Source organism: Gouania willdenowi, chromosome 18, assembly GCF_900634775.1.
Source record: "Gouania willdenowi chromosome 18, fGouWil2.1, whole genome shotgun sequence".
Classification (NCBI taxonomy): domain Eukaryota; kingdom Metazoa; phylum Chordata; class Actinopteri; order Blenniiformes; family Gobiesocidae; genus Gouania; species Gouania willdenowi.
The window spans coordinates 504,645-528,022 of record NC_041061.1 but is presented as its reverse complement, the minus strand read 5'-3'; the positions used below and the strand labels follow the sequence as shown (position 1 = coordinate 528,022).

At 37.9% G+C, this 23,378-nt stretch overlaps 1 protein-coding gene across 1 annotated transcript in view; it reads right to left on the bottom strand.

The window, feature by feature from the left end:
• The window catches only part of dysf (dysferlin, limb girdle muscular dystrophy 2B (autosomal recessive)), a 77,215-nt gene that overhangs the window by 33,079 nt on the left and 20,758 nt on the right, over positions 1 to 23,378 (bottom strand). Inside the window, exons 17-41 of the mRNA XM_028473955.1 lie at positions 23,329 to 23,361; positions 21,537 to 21,652; positions 21,352 to 21,465; positions 19,141 to 19,318; positions 18,949 to 19,073; positions 18,718 to 18,824; positions 17,927 to 18,122; positions 16,687 to 16,833; positions 16,476 to 16,613; positions 15,803 to 15,969; positions 15,614 to 15,728; positions 15,431 to 15,536; positions 15,171 to 15,313; positions 11,480 to 11,653; positions 9,174 to 9,258; positions 8,925 to 9,002; positions 8,040 to 8,221; positions 7,356 to 7,496; positions 7,002 to 7,034; positions 5,924 to 5,959; positions 5,797 to 5,838; positions 4,425 to 4,526; positions 4,159 to 4,320; positions 480 to 663; positions 336 to 409 (exon numbers count right to left, since the gene is read on the bottom strand). Coding sequence (XP_028329756.1) covers positions 336 to 409; positions 480 to 663; positions 4,159 to 4,320; positions 4,425 to 4,526; positions 5,797 to 5,838; positions 5,924 to 5,959; positions 7,002 to 7,034; positions 7,356 to 7,496; positions 8,040 to 8,221; positions 8,925 to 9,002; positions 9,174 to 9,258; positions 11,480 to 11,653; positions 15,171 to 15,313; positions 15,431 to 15,536; positions 15,614 to 15,728; positions 15,803 to 15,969; positions 16,476 to 16,613; positions 16,687 to 16,833; positions 17,927 to 18,122; positions 18,718 to 18,824; positions 18,949 to 19,073; positions 19,141 to 19,318; positions 21,352 to 21,465; positions 21,537 to 21,652; positions 23,329 to 23,361 — 2,978 coding nt within the window. The remainder of the gene's footprint in view (positions 1 to 335; positions 410 to 479; positions 664 to 4,158; positions 4,321 to 4,424; positions 4,527 to 5,796; positions 5,839 to 5,923; positions 5,960 to 7,001; positions 7,035 to 7,355; positions 7,497 to 8,039; positions 8,222 to 8,924; positions 9,003 to 9,173; positions 9,259 to 11,479; positions 11,654 to 15,170; positions 15,314 to 15,430; positions 15,537 to 15,613; positions 15,729 to 15,802; positions 15,970 to 16,475; positions 16,614 to 16,686; positions 16,834 to 17,926; positions 18,123 to 18,717; positions 18,825 to 18,948; positions 19,074 to 19,140; positions 19,319 to 21,351; positions 21,466 to 21,536; positions 21,653 to 23,328; positions 23,362 to 23,378) is intronic.

The following is a 23,378-nucleotide window of genomic DNA, read 5'->3' as shown; positions in this document are numbered from 1 at the left end:
CCAGGTCAGAATATGGATTATAATCCTGATCAGAATATGGATTATAATCCTGATCAGAATATGGATTATAATCCTGATCATATTAGGGATTATAATCCTGATCATATTAGGGATTATAATCCTGATCAGATTAGGGATTATAATCCTGATCAGAATATGGATTATAATCCAGGTCAAATTAGGGATTATAATCCAGGTCAGATTAGGGATTATAATCCAGGTCATATTAGGGATTATAATCCAGGTCAGATTAGGGATTATAATCCAGGTCAGATTAGGGATTATAATCCAGGTCAGATTAGGGATTATAATCCAGGTCAGATTAGGGGCTCTACCTGGTCTTGAATGAGCGGCTCCTCGTCGTCGATGTCGATGAAAGTGTCTCCTGGTACAAGGCTGAAGTTCTCACCTACAGACAGACTCAGGTCAATAAAAACCAGCAGGAATGGAAGCTAAAACTGCGCTGTTGTAGTTCTTACGCCTCCACCCGTCCTCCTCCTGCTCCTCGTCCTCCTGGTGCTCTACTCCGTCCTCCTCAAGGAGCCGGTACTCCTCCAGCGAGCGCACCGAGCACTGCCCCACCACCGGCTTCCTCCCAAACTGACGATTGTCAATGACTTTGATGACGATGGGGGGCATGTAGAGCTCCTCCACAGGAAGTCTCTGATAGAAAAACACACGAAGAAGAAGCTTTAGAGGGAAATACTGCCCCTCGCCCAGTCTGGTTTGGATGTCCTAAAGCTCCGCCTCCTGACCAATCAGATCTCTTAGAAAACGACCTGCCCATTGATAGATGATCTTGGTTGGTGGAGATCTGACAGCTGAGTTTATAAAGAAGATTATTAATTATTATTAATCCTTTCATTTATCGATGACATCCTTTAGGAAAGATATAGATCAATATCTGATGAACTGATCTACATTCAGCTGATGAAGCCTGTGTGTTGATCTGTGTGTACGGACGGCAGAAGTCATTAATTAATTAATTAATTCACAAATTAAGATGCTGGGGCTGACATTATCAGCAGGAACACGTGTTCTCATCCCTTTGTGTGATTCTACTAGAATAGAAACACGTGTGTGCTGTAATAAAGTTTAAGTGCAGAGCGCTGTCCGTTTATCATCTAATGAATTAATATCATAAACAATCTTGTGCTTTTACGCATTAACAGAGTCAGCATGTTCCTCCATTCATTGTAGACGCTCAGTCTGACAGTTCTCTCCATTGATTGGTCAGACGCTGCAATCTCCACCCCTATCAAATGCATGTAGCGAGGCTGTAATCACTGAGCTTAAATTAGCGTGTTGTGATCATAGGTGATCAATGTTCATAGTACAGCTCCTGTCTGACAGGGAATGTTTGGCAAGGCAAGGCAAGGCAAGGCAAGGCAAATTTATTTATATAGCGCATTTCATACTCAAGGCAACTCAATGTGCTTTACATGATAAAACATTCAATTGTTTAAAATCAATAAGAACATTTAAATCAATAAGAACAATTAAAATCATCAGTAAAATCAATTAAAATCATCAGTAAAATCATCATTACATCAACAACATGACAAAAAATCTCTCTCTCAATCATATGCAGTAGAGAAAAAAAGTGCCTTTAACTTTGATTTAAAAATGTTCACATTGGATGCTGACTTCAGCTCTGCTGGCAGTTTGTTCCACTTCTTTGCAGCATAACAACTAAAAGCAGCATCACCATGTTTACTGTGAGCTCTGGGCTCCACTATCTGACCTGTGTCCATAGATCTGAGAGACCTGCTGGGTTCATACCTGACCAACATGTCACTGATATATTCTGGACCAAACCCATTCACAGATTTATACACCAGCAGCAGAACTTTAAAGTCTATTCTGAGGCTGACTGGGAGCCAGTGTAAAGACTTTAAAACTGGAGTAATGTGCTCTGACCTCTTTGTTCTGGTTCAGACCCGAGCTGCAGCGTTCTGAACCAGCTGTAGCTGTTTGATGCTCTTTTGGGGGATTCCTGTCAGAAGACCATTGGTTGGATGAAGTCAGCTAACGTAGATTAATCTAATCTAGATTCATAAGATGTGAGTTGATTTGCCTACTTTAATCATGCAATTGTGAATAAAAATAACAATGATATTATTATTATCATCATCAATAATAATAATAATAATAATAATAATAATGAAAAATAACAATAACAATAATAATAACAACACCAAATGATTTGCATTTGATGCAAATCAAAGTTTGTATGTGCAAATGGGAGCATTTTCAAAAAATTTACATTTTTAAGTTATCAAAAATCTATAAATAACTTTTGATGTCCCACTTCTCTAGGTGATCTCCAGCTATTTAGAGCCTATCAGTGAAACGCTCTCAGAGGAGTGTGTTAAAATAAGTTTTCTCCATATTAAATTGTCTTCACTCTGTAGGGGGTGCTAACGCGCCAATGTCTTATGTCTTTTCTGTTATTCCACATTGAGCTGGTTTAGGGCCAAGAGTTTAACAACTGAGTCACATTTGACGCAAATCTGACTTCATATGTGCAAATGGGAGCAAATAAAAAAAAAGAAAAAAAATTAGGCCAAAATTCACGGCTCCGCCCTGCTAACACCGTAAATCCATGGATGCCTTTCAGTGTCCCAATTCTCTAGAACAGGGGTCACCAACGCGGTGCCCGCGGGCACCAGGTCGCCCGTAAGGACCAGATGAGTCGCCCGCTGGCCTGTTCTAAAAATAGCTCAAATAGCAGCACTTACCAGTGAGCTTTTATATATGTAGATTTATTTATTTAGCTATTCTTGTTTAAATCACACTTACATGTAACTTAGAAATGACAATACATATATATAAACACTTAAAATGTAAAGTGTTTTTTGTGTTTAATACATACTTGCCAACCCTCCCGATTTTCTCCTGATTTCTGCCCGACATTGTCCGGGCGGACCATCCTTCACTGAGCGTCGTTTCCAGCCGGACAATAATAACGATTACACCGCATAAGAAGAGGAAGAAGACTCTTCTTCCTCTTCTTATGCAGTGTAATTATATTATTGTAATAATAATAACGATTACACCGCATAAGAAGAGGTGTAATCGTTATTATTGTCCGGCCGGAAACGACGCTCAGTGAAGGATGGTCCGCCCGGACAATGTCAGTGAGGAAATCTGGAGAAAATCAAATCCAACCATGTGTAGGGAAGTGTTTCTGTTATGGTTATAGCCGTTGTTGTATAGGCTATGTTTAATTTTTCTTTTGTTGATTATTTTTATTTCAAGCATACATTGCATAGATTGATGGATAATTTATGCAATGTATGCCTTTTTTGTTTATTTATTCTACTACTACCACCATTTACCATTTGCACGGGTACTGTGGAATTTGTTCTTTACTTTATGTGTTTTTCAAATAAAAGAACACTGTGAAATTGAATTATTTCATTTTCTCTTTAAAAAGCAAACTACCCCCCCCCCCCCCCCGCTCTTTTGAAAATCTCCCTAATTATTATTTAAGTGTGTATCAAACTGGTAGCCCTTCGCATTAATCAGTACCCAAGAAGTAGCTCTTGGTTTCAAAAAGGTTGGTGACCCCTGTTCTAGAAGATCTTCAGCAATTTTGAACCCCGTCAGTAAAACGTCCTAGGAGAAATGCGTTAAAATACAACGTGAGCAGAAATAGCAATTTTGCAATTTTCAATTCAAGATTCTGGAATTCCTGTGTATTTTTTGGGGTGGTCTTAATAATATTTTTTACTTGTCTTGTCATGATCTACCGCTGTCATTTTCATGATTCTACAATGAATTAATATTTTTGGCAATTCCTATTTTGTAATGCATTCTTGGTGCACTTGGGGGCGCTGGCGCGTCAAATTTTTGCAATTTTAAAATCGGAAATAGCCAATATTTAGTTTGAATTTTTGTGACTCTACATAATGGTTCAGTGGGTGAAAAGTTGGTTCTGACACTGGGAAAGAAAGAAAGAAAGAAAGAAAGAAAGAAAGAGAACAAAAGCACTGGGGCACGCCTACAACATGACAAGGGTCCCTGGTCACTGACGGGCACGTGGCGTTCGCATAGGCTCCGCCCCTTCCCACATAGTGGGGCCCTTCGCCAGCTCGTGGCGCTCGTGCCTAATAATAATAATTGTCTTTAAAACATTTAGACGTGTCTCCTCACCACGTCCAGCCGCAGCGTGTTCAGGTCAAAGTTTGGTTTCTTCTTCATGCTACGGATGACGCAGCTCTGCACGGTGACGCCCCCACACTCCACCTGGAGGCTGGGGGAGGAAACACTGGCCAGCTGGAAACTCTTCAGGTTACGAACGCCCCACGCCAGCACCTGGGAGAGGACACGCACAACATCCAAACATCATTAAACACCATTACAACAGCAAACAATATAGAATAAATAATAAACATGAAGGAGAGAAACTAGAGCAGGACCTCAATGGAAGTTCTCTGGAGAACAGGTTTGATTTCTGGAGGAACCATGAAAACATCTGAGTCTCTCTGAGGAGGAAGAGATGGGAGGTCTGACTCCTGTGGCTATCAATGGGTAAATAAACAAATAAATAACAATTAAGGTCATAAACAGCCATTAACAATCATAAACAGTAAATAAACAAATAACAATTAAAGTCATAAACAGTCAAACAATTATAACAACAACAAATAAACAAACAAGTGTACAGTAAACAAACAAAAAAGTTGGGAACCACTGATGTGACATTTGTCTCTGAATTGTAGCTCTATGTTGAGGAACAATATATCAGAAAAAGAAAAAATAATAATAATGTGTAACTACGGGTTGTTTTGTGTAATTTGTGACAATGCACGGAGGCTCCTGACTATTTTCTAGTTTATCCTTTTTATTCCTTTTCTTCTTCTTCTTCTTCTTGTGTACACTAGTTAAAATCACTACTTGGATGTGTACGCATCGACGCTCGGAGCCCGATTTTCGATTTGGGGCCCCAAATGAACCAAAAAAACAAAAGTAGATTTCTCATTTATTCAAATATTAAGACGTTGGTGGTCCCGAATTATTGGCACATTCCAATATATAAATGGGGGCCATTACACCGTACGTGTCACAGGGGTGCCATTTTTCAAAGACTACGCCTCCGTTAGTTGTCGTTAGATTGGAATGCAGTTTGGTATGAAAACTATGACTAAATATGATGAGTCACTCGGAGCCCCTTTTTTGAAATGGGGCCCGGAGGCCCTGGGGCCCACCCCCAATTTCCGGTCATTTCCAAATGTATGGGAACATAGTTGTGTGAAATATCATTTCAAAGGTAATTCAACGTAGATTACGAGTATGCCTTGCACAATTCGATTAGGGGCCCGAGGGGGCCGCCCCACTTTTTTCAGCGATCCTTACTGTACTGGATACAGGGATTGATCACAGTATTGGCTTTGGGAACAAGATTTGACCGCTCTATTGATGTTGAAAACCAGCCATGTACGGTATCTGTGCTGGGAACGAGGTCCGGTATCGGATCTGTATCGCTGCTGCACGTCCAATGCTAGTCTTTTATTACTCGGTGGAACCAAGTCATTTGACTGAATTGTCAGGAACATGGTACGTGCTATTCAGCGGAGACGTTCTGCGGGCCCAGCCGTAGTTCATCCAAACTTATTTATTCATGTACCACTATGACAGTTTGCTTACCCACTATGGGAACCAGAGCTTTAGAGGAACTGAAAATTACATTTGGCCAGTGGAAATGCGCAGATATTGTTGCTGCTTTTGAAAAATAAATTCTGCTGAGGATGAAGGTGTGCGTGTGTGCGTGCGTGTCTGTGTGTGTCGTACCCACTGTTGGAGGTCTTCATTGAACATCTGGGGGAACATCAGCTGAGGGAACATTAGGGACGGCGTCTCAGACTCTTGTTTGTTTGTTTATGTGAAGGTAAACAAACACTAACATGTGTGTAGTTACCTGGTCTAAGACATGAGTGGATGTCACCACGTCTCCCTGTGGACACACACACTACGGTTACTATAGTTACTACTACAGTTACTATAGCTACTACTACAGTTACTATAGTTACTACTACAGTTACTATAGTTACTACTACAGTTACTATAGTTACTATTACAGTTACTATAGCTACTACTACAGTTACTATAGTTACTACTACAGTTACTATAGTTACTATTACAGTTACTACTACAGTTACTATAGTTACTATTACAGTTACTATAGCTACTACTACAGTTACTATAGTTACTACTACAGTTACTATAGTTACTATTACAGTTACTATAGCTACTACTACAGTTACTACTACATTTACTATAGTTACGACTACGGTTACTATAGTTACTATTACAGTTACTATAGCTACTACTACAGTTACTATAGTTACTACTACAGTTACTATAGTTACTATTACAGTTACTATAGTTACTACTACAGTTACTATAGTTACTAATACAGTTACTATAGTTACTACTACAGTTACTATAGTTACGACTACAGTTACTATAGTTCCTATTACAGTTACTATAGTTACTGCTACAGTTACTATAGTTACTACTACAGTTACTATAGTTACTACTACAATTACTATAGTTCCTATTACAGTTACTATAGTTACTGCTACAGTTACTATAGTTACTACTACAGTTACTATAGTTACTACTACAGTTACTATAGTTACTACTACAATTACTATAGTTACTACTACAGTTACTATAGTTACTACTACAGTTACTATAGTTACTACTACAATTACTATAGTTCCTATTACAGTTACTATAGTTACTACTACAGTTACTATAGTTACTACTACAGTTACTATAGTTACTACTACAGTTACTATAGTTACTACTACAATTACTATAGTTACTACTACAGTTACTATAGTTACTACTACAGTTACTATAGTTACGACTACAGTTACTATAGTTACTGCTACAGTTACTATAGTTACTGCTACAGTTACTACTACAGTAACTATAGTTACTACTACAGTGAGTGAAGTGATGACTCAGCACGTGTGACGCTGACTGACCTCCTGACCTCCAGGGATGTGATGCAGAGACGGCTGTGACGTGTCAGAGGAGAGACAGGAACATATGAGTCACAAGGTAAACTAGGAACAGGAATGTCTCGAACACCCTCGTTAGTGGACATACAAACACACATTTGATGGTGTTTACAGGAAGAAACACAACTGTACGGTTTATAAAGATAAAAGCTAAGTTTACAGATTGTAATCAGATGCTGATTAGCCTTCTTTAATATTACAATAGTAATAATAACAATAACAATAAAAACAATAATACAGTAATATTATTATTATTATTATTATTCATAATAATAATAATAATAATAATAATAATAATAATGTGAGTTGACTTCTGACCTTTTCCCTGCGTATGAGCTGGAAAGCAGCCAACAGCTCGCCGGCGCTTTTCTCTCCTCGACGAATAGGAAACCAGGAGAGGCGGGGACACAACGTCATGGAGGGAAAACACACACAGCGACCAATGAACTCGTCTGCTCCCTGAAACACACACACACACACACATTGTTTACATTGTAAACACACACATAATTTATTATCATTATTTATTTATTATTTTAAAAATGATTTACCATCTATTTAAAATAATATTCTTATTGTAATTTCATTTCATTTTTTTAAAACATTTTTCTTTATTTATTTATGACTTATTCAAATCATTATTAAATTAGGGTAAATTTTTTAAATGAGTAAAATTATGAATATTAGGAACAACTTTTTTTAATGAATTTTCCTTAGTGATGTCCCTTTTTCTTCTTATTATTATTATTATTATTATTATTATTCCAATTAACTTTTTTCTGTTTCTATATTATTTTTAATGTATAATTATTTATTTAAATGTTCTAATGTAATTATGGTTAGTTTTTAATTGTTCTACTTTTTTGTATTATTCTAAATACTAATCAGCTAATTTCACTCAGTTTATTTTAATGTCCAGAATATGTTTTTTCCACTTAATAAACACTTTCAGAAATGAAAAGAGTGAATTGTCTGTATTTAAGGTGGTGATGTGAAACGTACGTATTTGTCCTCATCGTAGACCTCCACCATGACGCCTGGAGGCTCCTCCTCCGTAGCTCCATCGTCTCCAAAGATCTCCACCTCGTAGAAGACCAGCGTCTGATCCCAGGTGGGGTTCAGGCTGTTCCTCACCGTCACCGTCTTCTGTGATTGGTGCAGGAAGGAGACAATGGCGTACGCGTCTGAGGACAAACGCACGCACGCTCAAACTTTCAATTTGCACAAATCTGGAAATTTCTATTGGAGAAATTGCTCTGATTATTATTGGTCTGATTTGGTGTGCCCCTGCCCCCCCCAAAAGCACACAAACAACAACACAATGCTCAAAACGTCAACTAAAGTAACAACAAAAAACATCCCAAGTAAGTCCAAAAACTCACAAAATGATAGAAAACTGCAAAAGTAAGAACAAAAAACACAAAATGACAATCGCTTTGATGTTTCCTCAACTTCCACATAATAAAATTATTTAAAGACAATTAGAACTTGCTGGAATTATTATGCGGAAGTCAAGGACACATCAAAGCGATCAGCAGATGCCTTTGAGGAAGACTGGCAGTGGACAATCGAAACATGTCAGGAGATCAAAGTACATTTCCTGATGAACATTTGTCTAAATAAATTAATCCTTAACATGTTATTCCAAAAACTTAATAAGAATTAATACGCAGAAGTCAAGGGAACATCAAAGCTCGGGAGATCAAAGTCAAATGAGATTTTCCTTGTTAAATAAAGGTAAAAAACAAACAACGTGGCCTTCTCGCGTTTCCTCTGACATCCTTCCACCAAATATCTGTAACTTTCTCAGAGTTTGGACACTTTTTGGACATATTTTCTTATCATACTTTCTGTGAAACATGTCGGTTTCTATGGTGTATTGTGTACCTGAGAAACTGTCCTTGTCCATGGACAGCAGGTCTCTGGCCTGGTACAGGTAACATCTCAGGTGGTAACGAGTCCCACCTACACACACACAGAGAGAGAGAGGTGTGTGAGGCTCACTGACACACTGTGTGTGTGTGTGTGCGTGTGTGTGTGTGTGTGTGTGTGTGTGTGTGTGTGTGTGTGTGTGTGTGTGTGTGTGTGTGTGTGTGTGTGTGTGTGTGTGTGTAGCTAAAGGAGTTAGCGACTGACGGTCGAAGCAGCAGGAGATGGTCGGTCTGTTGACCCCAAATGTGGTGGTGACCGTTTTGTCGTCGTGTCGGTCTTCAAAGCTGCTCTGTGACAGGAAGTAAGGAGAAGAAGAATTATTAAAAGCATTTATCATCTACCCATACATAGACTTTGTGGAGGCATTGCCCCCCCCAGTGGTCAAAATTTTCAATTACATTTAAAAAATAATATACAAATATTTTAAGTGCCATAAAACACAGTGACTGTACAATATATATATATGATTCATATATATATATATATATGAATCTTGATATATATATATATATATATATCAATTAATTTGTTGTTCTTTTAAAAAAAATTCGTTTTTAGTCTTAGTTTAGTGTGTGTTATTTTTTTGCCGCTCGAGTCACGTGACTTGGTTCTTCTTCTGTTGTGCAATTCTTCTTCACAATGTAAATGTTTAAAACAACGCTGCTCCCAGCAGGTCATGTATGGTACTGCAGCAAAAATGAAGGAGAAAGCATTATTTTATCATGAATTTCCAACATGAATCTAAAAATGGTGATTTTTAATGACATGGTTCAGCTTCTCAGAGATAAAAAAAAAAAAAACTTAGAAAAAATCAGCTCCGCCCTGATTTCTTCTTCTTCTTTTTTTTATCTCTTCTTGTAAATAGGATGTTATTTAATTTGTTTTACAGTAGTTTTACTGTGTTTTGGGCGAAATGCTGGGATTCATTGGATGTTTGAATGTTTGAGGAATATTTTGAACCACTTTAGATGAAACATATGTATTCAGTCAGACATGACATCACTTTAAAGGTGAGCAGTGCTAGATTGGTTATGTCAACATTTATTTCCAAAGTTTGCCAAAATAATTGAGTGTGTTTGCTGTGATGGTTGTGTCTTAGAATACTTTCTAACGATAGATGATACTTGGATATGCTGCTGTATTTGAGAAGCATTAAATCCCTTAATAGCGTGAATGAGTGAGAACATGCATGTTGACCTGTTATCAGGACAGTGGATGAAACAACGCACATTTTTGTAGTCAACATTATCAATTATGTTGCTAGAGCTGCAACTAACAATTATTTTCATAATCCAATAATCAGTCAAGAAATTAATCGATAAATCACATTTCTTTTTTAAACACAGTTTATCTATAAAGCACATTTAAATCGTGCGTGTGGTGCGCACACACGCACACATACTCGTGGTGCGCACACACACAAATACTTGTGGTGCACACACACAATAACACTTGTGGTGCACGTACACACAAAAACATTCGTGGTACACGCACACACAACATTCCTGGTGCGCGCACACACAAACACTTGTGGTGCACACACACACACAGACACTCGTGGTGCGCACACACACAAATACTCGTGGTGCGCACACACACAAATACTCGTGGTGCGCACACACACAAATACTCATGGTGCGCACACACACAAATACTAGTGGTGCGCGCACACACAAATACTAGTGGTGCGCACACACACAAATACTCATGGTGCGCACACACACAAATACTCGTGGTGCGCACACACACAAATACTCATGGTGCGCACACACACAAATACTAGTGGTGCGCACACACAAACACTCGTGCATGTACACACAAACACTCATGGTGCGCACACACACAATAACACTCGTGGTGCGCGCACACAAACACTTGTGGTGCACACACACACACAGACACTCGTGGTGCGCGCACACACAAACACTTGTGGTGCACACACACACACACAGACACTCGTGGTGCGCACGCACAAATCTCTACAGGTAAATCAATGTATCTGCATCACGGTCACTGACATAAATCCCACGACGCAACAAATTCATAACGAAATTCTTTGCCAATGCTTTTAATAGTTGATTTTTTTCGATTATATTGATTCGTTGATGTTACTAATCATTTTTGCATTATTATACATGTTACACATATTGTGGTTGGCGCCAATATGGAGACGGTTTATATATTTAATTGTATTACCCCCCCCCCAGTAATGATCTCAAACTTATTTTCTCAACACCATGCTGACTATTGAACTTGTATATTCCATAACTATGCTTGTGTATACATGTTTTGGTGGTAGTATACAGGGTTTGCTTTTGTTTTTTGTTGTTATTGTCTCATTTATGAAAAGAAGAGGAATGGTTTGGAGGGGTGGGGGATGGGGAGGGACCAAATGTTCTATATCTTTCTTTTCCTTTCTTTCCTTTGTAACTTTGTGATGCAACAGTTTTTCTAGAAATAAAAAAGTTGAAACAATCTCAAACTAAGATGATGTGGATGATTCTTCTCACCAGAGAACACTCCAGGGCAAAGATGGCCGCCGGGCCGGTTTTCTCCAGCGGTTCCATGCGACACCTCCAGCGTCTCCTCCTGAAGCTGTCAGTCTTCCTCGGCTTCAGGTGGAACCTCCAGCCCAGCAGGGAGGCGTATTCCCAGCCCTCCCTCTCAGACTCCTCCCCCCGCTGCTGAGAGACGGAGAAACACACCACGCGTAAAACAGGAGGGAGACAAATAGATAGATGTATAGATGTATAGATAGATAGATAGATAGATGTATAGATGTATAGATAGATAGATAGATAGATAGATAGATGTATAGAATAGATGTATAGAATAGATGTATAGAATAGATGTGTAGAATAGATGTATAGAATAGATGTATAGAATAGATGTATAGAATAGATATGTTGTATAGTCGATAGATAGATATGATAGATAGTGTAAGATAGATAGATATAGATAGCTAGATAGAAGATTAGAGATAGATAGATAGATGTATTAGATAGATAGATAGATGTATGATAGATAGATAGATAGATGTTTTGTATATAGATAGATAATAGATAGATGATAGATAGATAGATAGATAGATAGCATAGATGTATAGATAGGATTAGCTAGATAGATAGATAGATGTATAGATGTATAGAAGATAGAAGATAGATGTATAGAATAGATGTATAGATAGAGTATAGATGTATAGATAGATAGATAGATGTATAGATAGATAGATAGATGATAGATAGAGAGTAGATAGATGTTATAGATAGTAGATGTATAAATAGATAGATAGATAGATGTATAGATAGATAGATAGATAGATGTATAGATAGATAGATAGATAGATAGATAGATAGATAGATAGATAGATAGATAGATAGATAGATAGATAGATAGATAGATAGATAGATGTATAGATGTATAGATGTATAGATAGATAGATAGATAGATGTATAGATAGATAGATGTATAGATAGATGTATAGATGTATAGATAGATAGATAGATGTATAGATGAATAGATAGATAGATAGATAGATGTATAGATAGATAGATAGATGTATAGATAGATAGATAGATGTATAGATAGATAGATAGATGTATAGATAGATAGATAGATAGATAGATAGATAGATAGATAGATAGATGTATAGATGTATAGATAGATAGATGTATAGATAGATAGATGTATAGATAGATGTATAGATGTATAGATAGATAGATAGATGTATAGATGTATAGATAGATAGATAGATGTATAGATAGATAGATAGATAGATGTATAGATAGATAGATGTATAGATGTATAGATAGATAGATGTATAGACAGACAGACAGACAGACAGACAGATAGATAGATAGATGTATAGATGTATAGATGTATAGATAGATAGATGTATAGATAGATGTATAGATGTATAGATAGATAGATGTATAGATGTATAGATAGATAGACAGACAGACAGACAGACAGACAGACAGACAGACAGACAGATAGATAGATAGATAGATAGATAGATGTATAGATGTATAGATGTATAGATAGATAGATAGATAGATAGATAGATAGATAGATGTATAGATAGATGTATAGACAGATAGATAGATTGATGTATAGTGAGATAGATAGATGTATAGATGTATAGATAGACAGACAGACAGACAGACAGACAGATAGATAGATAGATAGATAGATAGATAGATAGATAGATAGATAGATAGATAGATAGATAGATAGATAGATAGATAGATAGATGTATAGACAGATAGATAGATTGATGTATAGTGAGATAGATAGATGTATAGATGTATAGATAGACAGACAGACAGACAGACAGACAGATAGATAGATAGATAGATAGATAGATAGATAGATAGATAGATAGATAGATAGATAGATAGATAGATAGATAGATAGATAGATTGATAGATAGATGTATAGATGTATAGACAGACAGACAGACAGACAGACAGACAGACAGACAGACAGACAGACAGACAGATAGACAGATAGATAGATAGATAGATGATAGATAGATAGATAGATAGATAGATAGATAGATAGATAGATAGATAGATAGATGTATAGATAGATAGATGTATAGATAGATGTATAGACAGATAGATAGATTGATGTATAGTGAGATAGATAGATTGATAGATAGATGTATAGATGTATAGACAGACAGACAGACAGACAGACAGACAGACAGACAGACAGATAGATAGATAGATAGATAGATAGATAGATAGATAGAAAAAGATGTATAGAGAGAAATAATTATGGGTATATAAAGACAAAAGAAGATAGAGGTATGACAATAGAAAAATATCTATAGAGATATACATATAAGAACATGTGACAAGAAGCGTGAAATAAATGTATAGTAATAAAGAGATTGAGTGATATAATGAGATAGGGATATATAGAAAGACATACAGACATAGAGCTATAGAGATAGATCCCACACACGCATCTGGAACATGTGAATCCTTCAACTTTCAGATCAGACTCTGGGTTTTTTCTCTTTCCTGTTACTTTAGCTCCACCTCCTGGTGTTTAGCAGCAGTCACGCCTTGTTTCTAAATGAACTGAAATGTTTTAAACACCTTACATCTCATTAACAGATCTAGACAACAATGAAGATGTTACGTAATGAAAGTAGTGGCAAATGTCAACATTAGACATTGAACATTTAGATGTTTGAAGAGGAAAAAATGCTGTAGAACATGTGAGAACTTTAGTAGATCAACAATCTCCAGTTTTCCAACAGTCAAGTTCATCTCAATGTTCTGCTGTTCCTGACTTAAAAAGAATTAAAACCTTTAATTACTTCTTTCTTTTCATGCAAAGTATGGTTTATAGGTTCAGTAGAAACAAATCAAATATTTATAATCATCATTCTTTTTAACCACACATTTTTAACAAAATCAGATTGTTAATAGAAAGTTAACTTAATACTTTAAATCAGGTATTTTTAAACAGTTGTGTAGATGTAATATAATTTAACCATTTATTTTTAGCTTATTTGTATTTCACATTAACCAAATCTAGTTTTAAATATACAGTTAACATTAAACCTGCAATAAGCTTAATAAACCTTTACATTAAACAAGTATCAAACTCTGTTAAACAATAAATCATTTGCCAAAGTTTACAAATAAATGAAGAAGAAATGCATTCAACTTAAGTTTCAAAACAAAACAATGGGGGGGGGGGGGGGCTTAATATAATGTAAATAATATATACATATGTTAAGTGCCAAAAACAGTGTCTAGGAAATGATAAAAATGGCGATATGACATTCAAAGGTTTACAAAATAAAAGCAACTAAAAACATTTTGAAGGACCAGCAACTGATGACATTTGACCCTCCTGCTTACCGTAGCAGCTCAGAGCTTTGTTTGTTTACAACATGGCGGACACCGCGGGTGATCTGTGGACCCATAAGTCTGTTGTTTGTAGTGATGCATCGAGAAAACAAGTGGAACAGAGAACTTCCTATTATTTATGATGTTCTACATGATATATCATAGAACACTCCATACATGTGCTTTAATATGAGAGGTACACTTTCACATGGAAGTTTCTGTATCAATAGACTCCAGAACTATGGGTACGTTTTAAGGACATAAGCGTAATAAGCACTGCCATTGTAAAGGGACAAGCTGAACACAGATGTTTTTCATTTTTTGTTATTACCTTTTTGAGAGCCTCCATCTTCTGTCGGTCTCGCCGTCTCATCCGGATCCAGCGCCTTCGTCGGTTAGTGTGGTACATCTTCTCGGCCGGAACCCACGACTTGGGCCGTCGGTCCGGAGGGATGGTGAGGCCGTATTCCCATCCTGGAAACACAAAGACCCAACGGTGAACGTTTAGAGAGAGTGACGTTGGTTTGGTTTGGTTTGCTTATGTTCGTTCTGGTCCAGTTCGGTGTTGCTAATGAGAGAGGTGCTTCGAACCTTGATCGTCCACAGCTCTGTTAAGGTCTTCGCTCCATTCCACCTCCTCCCAAACCCATCCTGGAGGACACTCCACCTCGTCTTTGGGCACCGCTTTCTCTCCGTTCTGACGGCAGAACAAAGATTTTAAATTCAAACCCTCTCGGAACCACAAACCAGGAAAGTCAGATACTCAGGACTCACCACGTCGGTGTATCCCTCAGGCATCCCGATCCACTGACCACCAGGAAGCCTCATCTGGTTCTCAAACACCTCCTCGGTGAAGGTCATGTGACCGGCGTCCAAATCAAACAGCAATCTAAGAGTTTAACCTTAGTATTATTATTATTATTATTATTATTATTACTAGTGTGTTCCAGGGCCATTACTCACGTCTTCTCGGGGCTGACGTACCAATCTCCGGCCCACGTCCATCCCGGCGAGGGTTTGAAACTCTCTTTGGGGAGTTTCACTCGTCCTGTGACGTCGCTGAATTTAGGATAAGTTAATCCTGTAGTTCCCCAATTACCCACCAGGGCGAGCCGTGTCTGATTCTCGTACTGAAAACAGACGAGGTTTTAAAAACAGCTCAGCCCAAGATCAGATCAGATCAGATAAGTTAGGTTTAGATAAGCTAGGATTGGGTTAAAGTAGGTTAAGATAAAATAAAGATAAATTGACGATAGATAAAATTAGATACATGTATTTATTGATCTGAATAATATTCACTGTTATCCAGGAAGTTTATTATTATTATAGTCATCTTTGTTTTAATCAGAAATAAAATGGGTTCAAAGTGATCAAAAATGGTGGAAAATGTGGTGAAATGGTTAAAAGTCGCAAATTAAAGTGGACAAAAAAAGCGATAAGTTTACTGTAAACTGGCAAAAAATAAGCATGAAATATTGTGAAAAGAGGTTTGTATTTGGCAAATACAAATATGGAAAGTTTGGTGTAGTTGAAGAAAAAAAGGTAAAAATAAGCAAAAATGGGCTCAAATTGGGCTATCTTACACAATGTGACGCCTTACTGGTTTCCGTCACCAGATCTGGCAACCCTGACTCACCGTCTCAGCAAACACCGACAGCTTCCCTTCAGCGAACTGGTTGAAGTGCTTGGTGTCCACGGAGAGTCCAAACCACACTTTGACCATCAGCTGACCCGGTAGTTTGGCCTCAACGCCACCACCGCCGCCCCCAGGGAGCTGCACACATCACTTGTGTCACACACGTCCACAAACAGTGTGTGTGTGTGTGTGTGTGTGTGTGTGTGTGTACCTTCAGGAAGACCGTCTGCAGCTTCCCACAGTATTTCCCACAGTGCTGCTGGGAGAAGAGCACGGTGTGCGCCGGGATGCGATGGTACGCCACCCGACGGTCGCCCTGCAGCATCCAAATCACCACGTCTGGAAGACTGTTCTGAGGCTGGAGAAGGAAACATTTAGTTCATAAGTATCAACTTTTCACATTTAAACAACATTAACATTTAGCCATGAGACTTTTACGCAGGTGCAACTTGTTTATACATTTTCCCAGAAAAGACTGTAAATATTGTAAGAAGTGATCATTTATCTAGAAAATACAAGAAAAGACCATAAATAGACAAAAAAGACTACATTCATATACAATAAAAACAACACAAAAAGTATTTAAAAAAACACATCTAAGACAATGCTGAAAACAGACAAAAGAGACCAGAAAGTGACTAAAAACAGACTTAAAGTACTAAAGACACTAAAAAAACTAAAAATATAGACTACAAAAAGACCAAAAAACAGAACTAAACCTGACTAATAAAAAGCCTAAACAACTAAAAAATTATGAGCAAAAAACAAAAATATTAGTATGTTTTTTGAAAAGAAGTGACCATTTATCTGGAAAATACGGTAAAAAGACCATAAATAGTCTAAACGGACAAAAATAATAAAACATAAACATAAAAAACAAGACAAAAAAGAGACAAAATGACCATAAACTGGACTAAAAAAAAGATAAAAACTCCAAAACACACCAAAAAAAAAAAAAAAAAACAGGACAGAAAAAGTAAAATGAAGAGTTAATAATAGAGGCTTAAAAATGCTGAAATTAGACCAAATAATGACTGAAAATCAACAAAAAATAACACATCTGAAATGATGCAAAAAACAGAGACAACAGACCATAAACTGACTGAAAACAGACTTCAAATACTAAAAACACTTAAACAGCAAAAACAGACATAAAAAACAAAAGATAGAGACTTAAAAAGGACCAAAAACAGACTAAAACAAACTAAAAACAGCCTAAACAACTACAAAAAACTAATAAAAACAACAAAAACAGATAACGTAATGATATAAACAGTATGGATAAATACTGAATGAAATCCTCAAACATAGAGAGAAACAACAAGTCTGACTGTTTTAATGATTTTAAAATCATTAAAACCTTTTTTTAAACACATGGGACTCAAAAATAAATCCTATAAACATTATTGATCGACAGAATTTCAGATTCTTGTCATTTAAATCAAATAAACCTCCTCTGCCATGGTCCTGAGGCGGTTGGCCCAGTCCTCCGCCTGCTCCAGCACCGCCCACAGCTCTGTCTCCTGCCCGTGTTTCAGCGCCAGCGCCGCCGCCACTATCTGCTGCAGGTGGAGGTTGCGCACGTGCCTCAGCGCACGGTCCAGGGGCGTGGCACACGGCCATTGGTCCAGAGACGGCAGCGGCTCACTGAGGGGGAGACGTTAGCACCAACATCGTCATGGTAACAGTTACATAACTGTCCTATTACCCTAAAAACATCACTAACACATTTTACCCCTGGGGCTAATCTGACCGCAGGGGTATTTACCTCCAGAAGATGATTATCAGAAAATTTCATTTTTTGTGGGTTTTTTCTGTATTTTTGTTGTTGTTCTGTGTGTTTTTTACTGTCACTTCATTTATTTTTGAAAGTTTTAAGTCTTTGTGGTTGTTTTTGTAGTTTTTTGTGTATTTTGCTGTTATTATGTTTTTGTGCCAGGCGCTTTGTTTATTTGTTGAATACATAACGTTTTACACAGCTAAAACAGCTTGGGGTCAAATTGACCCCTGGGTAATACCAATGTGTGCAATATGTGATCAGCACAATGAAAAAATATCATCATGATCATTTTATGCTTAATCTGTTGTACCCATCAAACCAGGAAAAGTCACAAAATATGAAGTTAAAAAACAGTCAACTATTTTTTTTAATTATAAACAATGAATGGGGTCAAATTGACCCCAAGGATAATAGGAGGGTGAACTATGAACTCTATCAAAGGTGTTGTTGGTGAAAGTGAACCTGCAGTCTGAGATCAGCTGATCCAGCAGCTCCACCACCAGCACCTCCACCTCCTCCAGGTCCCTGCCTGCCTTCACCTGCTGCTGCACGCGTTGCAGGTTCTCCTCCTGCACAGAGACAACCTGTGCTTTTAATATGTGATCACGATCACACTCTCACACACACACACACACACACACACACACACACACACACACACACACACACACACACACACACACACACACGTACCAGCGTGTCAGCGATAGACAGGAGCATGTTTAGAGCCTCTATCCTGGGCCGTACGTCCTCCCACTCAGACGACAGAACCACCACAGGTTTCACGTTCCCCCACGGCAGGAAGTAGTAATGACAACCTACAACACACACACACACACAGGTCAGGTACACACGCACACACAAAGACCCCACCCTCCGACTCACCATCGAACACGGCGCGGCTGAACTGTGTGGTGGAGGCCAGGGGGAGGCAGGAGTAGTCAAACTTGTTGCCGTAGTTACCGATGCTGACCTCGAACTGGACGGCGTCGTCCACGTCCTGCAGGAGGGTGGCTGAGTAGAACGCCACAAAGAGAGAGAACTTCCTCTTCCTCAGGAACTTCTGTGGGACAGAGGAAAACTTCAGGAAGCCAAATACACACGCATATATACATATTTAAAGATGGGGTATATTTTTGGCCAAATGCTATAAATATGAGGGAGGGGCTCAGTATTGGTCAATATCAGAAATAAGAGTTGAAAAGTATTGGCAAAAAGCTAAAATCGAAACATCTCTAAATAATAAAGGACTGGGACTTTAACGCGTTAATTGTGATAAATTAATTACAGAAAAATAATGCACACAAAAAATACACTGTTAATCTTTTTCTTTTCACTCCAAACAGCACGGAACCTTTCTCATTTCAATAGTTCCCAGTATACCCATGATACTGATGCACAGACCACAACACAAGAAACAGGAGAACCAGATCAGAAGTTGTTGCTGTGCTTCATGCACATTAATTTTAGTTTAAATAAAAACACTGAATAAAAAACTAAAGCCTAGTTATGTGAAAATTGCATAAGAAATAGTTGGTTGATCACCAGAGCTCTGCTAGCGTAAGCTAGCACCTCAATGCTAAACATGTAGCAGCTATCACCTCAATGCTAAACATGTAACAGCTAGCACCTCAATGCTAAGCATGTAGCAGCTAACACCTCAATGCTAAACATGTAGCAGCTATCAACTCAATGCAAAAATGTAGTAGCTAACACCTCAATGCTAAACATGTAGCAGCTAACACCTCAATGCTAAAATGTAGCAGCTATCAACTCAATGCTAACATTTAGCAGCTAGCACCTCAATGCTAAACATGTAGCAGTTTGCACCTCAATGCTAAACATGTAGCAGCTATCAACTCAATGCTAACATGTAGCAGCTAGCACCTCAATGCTAAACATGTAGCAGTTTGCACCTCAAAGCTAAACATGTAGCAGCTAGCACCCCAATCCTAACAAGTAGCAGCTAGAACCTCAATGCTAACATGTAGCAGCTAACACCTCAATGCTAACATGTAGCAGCTAGCACCTCAATGCTAACATGTAGCAGCTAACACCTCAATGCTAACATGTAGCAGCTAGCACCTCAATGCTAACATGTAGCAGCTAGCACCTCAATGCTAACATGTAGCAGCTAGCACCTCAATGCTAACATGTAGCAGCTAGCAGGGACAATGGTCCTAGTGGAGCAGACAGTGTCTCCAATCCACACTGACACTCAGACAGGGTTCAGAACCAATAATAAATCCATGAGTAACAAATGAACAAAGTCAGTGATAAATGATTGTAGTGGACAGTTTATTATTATTATTATTATTATTATTATTATTAGTCGACCACTCTGTGGTCGAGGATGTGGGCGGGGCTAGAAGCGCTGCTACAGATAGCATCGTCTGACCCAACTTATCAACTGTTATGTAGAAAAACTATTTCAGACTAAATTCATCATCTTCATCAGTTGTTCTGTTTATTTCATGATATCCACAAATATTATAAATATTTTAAACTGTTCAGTTTATATTTCTCTGGAATGTTCTGGACTAAGTGCTGTTTTTTTTAGCAAAAACACAAAACAGCTCCAAAAAACACACAAAATTGCAGAAAAATATACAAACTGACAGGAAATGACTCTACTGACAGTAAACAACAAAAATGCACAAAATGAGAGAAAAATATACAAAAAAACAAAACAGGCAATGGTAGAAACAAAACAGTAAAAACACTAATTCCACAACAAAATGATGAAATGACAACAAGAATACACAAAAATTACAGATAAACATAAAAGCTAAAATTACAGAAAATGCTCAGAAATACATTAAAAACTCACACAAAAACCAAAAAAGCATGAATATAGCTTAGTTCAATCTAAGTTAGTGCTTTGTGAACAATGCAATCATAATATTCTTTATTCATATTGTACCTTTTGTTAGCATTCAATGATGGAAATAATAATCAAGATGAATTACTTACAAAGTCTCTAAATAATTGAGTTCCACCACTAAAATATATACATACAGTACACTGCACATATATTTACACGTGTGTGAAAAACCACTGACGTTTGCTGCTCGTATCGTCCTCATGGTTTCTTACCTCCAACACCAACAGCTCGTCTGAGGAAACATCGTCCGTCCTCTGCTCAGGTTTGTCCTCCAGTTTGGTGGAAAGTTCCAGTAACACTCGTCCCCGATAAGCCACGCCCTCTCCCTGGACCAAGGAAAGAGGAAGCAATTATCGTACTACCAATACTGAGTGAGATGTTTCAGTGATGACTTTACCTTTCCCAAGTTCAGAGCTTCGTAGGGGTCGCTGAAGGTGCTGAACTCTCTGGGGCTGCCGTAAAGGTTCACGAAACACGGGCCGAACGTGGGGAGGAAGCCGAGGCTGTCGTCCACTGGAAACAGGAAATACGAACGAGTCGTGAAACAACGTGAACCTGCTGGGAACGTGACTTAATCAAAGGAAGGGATTAGGATTTGAAGGATATTCGTATGGAGCCCCAGAAGGGACACGTTTAGATTTACGTGCTCATGTTAAACCTCAGTGGGTTCATGCTCGCATAAATTAAAAAAAGTCAGTGGGGGAAGGTACGGAAAGCTTTGAAGTGAATGCTTTCAATTAATCAGACTCGCATTAAAATTATAAGTAAACGCTCTCTTATTGACATTGTTGGAAACGTTTGGTGCAATGCATTGTGGGATGTGGAGTCCTGTATACCAGGGGTTCTCAACCTTGGTGTCGCGAGACACTGGGAGGGGGTCGCCAGATGCCTTCAAGAAACTTAAGAATTTTTTTTTTACAATTTGAGCCCATTTTTGCTTATTTTTATCCTTTTTTCTGCAACTACACAAAACTTGCCATATTTTAACCTATTATCATCACTTTTTCTTGCCATATTTTTTCTCCTTTTAATGCATTTTTGCAACATTACTCCCATTTCTGACACTTCCCCATCACATTTCAATGCATTTTCCTCCCAATTTTTCCACTTATAAACCCTTTCCACCATCTTTCCACGTAATGTCACATATGTCGACCCATTATTGCCATTTTTAACCTCTTTTGACAATATTTCCTGCTTATCTTTGTAAATTTTTAGGGTAATAGAAAGGCAGATAGTTATAATATTGTCACTATCATCACGTAGCTCTTTGGATTTGTCATTTTTAACATGAATGAACACAAAGGTATCATCAGCAAAGAGCTTCACTTGCTACCTGTGTTTTCATTACAGTTTTACGCAAAACAAAAGCAATATTTCTAAAATCTTGACAAAGTATAATTGCGCTATGAATGTGTTTCCACTGATGGTTGTTTTGGAGCATCGTAACTCTCATGAAATCTCATCCCGTGAGACTTTTCAAGTCAGGTGTTTCCGTTACCAGTTTTTATTGAGCTTTTTAGATTTTGCGCATTTCCAAGAGTAATGAAAACACCACACTATGTTTTTATCTGATATCAAATGGTCTCTATATTTCTTCTTAAAGTGTGTAAAAGGCCATAAATGATCACGTAAAGGTAATAATTGCTTGTGTAAAACTTAAGTGGGCACATGAAAGTAGTCCAACTTTTAATTGAGCAGCTAACAGATAGCACAAAAAGGTAATACGCGCTGGCTTCTGACTTTGCAATTTATCATGGTAAGGTAACGCACTCTCGCGTAAAGCTTTCAAGTGAACTCGTAGAGTAACTGCACTTGCATTAAAACAAGTAAAGCAAGTAAAGCCCTCGCATAACAACTTAAGAGATGTCGGCATGTCAGATAATATCGTCACTCTGATATCATTGGTTTGTTATTACCTAAATGACGTAACGTCAGTTCACATGACATCAGGTTTTCTGCAGATAATGAAAATCCCCCAAAAATGCAACAATAAAAACTCTCATTGTAGCTAGCTACCATTACAAGCTCACTTCAAAGTTTTGCGTTAAAATTTCGACCGACCAGATAAAACCTCTCTTTGTGATTTGTGTTCCTTCAGCAGCTCCATTAATATCTGAATAGTTTAAACATCACAGGGGGCGTCGCCTTTCACACACAGGGAGAAAAAACAAAGATGGTGGACGTACTGCCAGAGTGGACGGTCCGAGGAGTCGCCTCATCTGGATGCGTAAAGAGG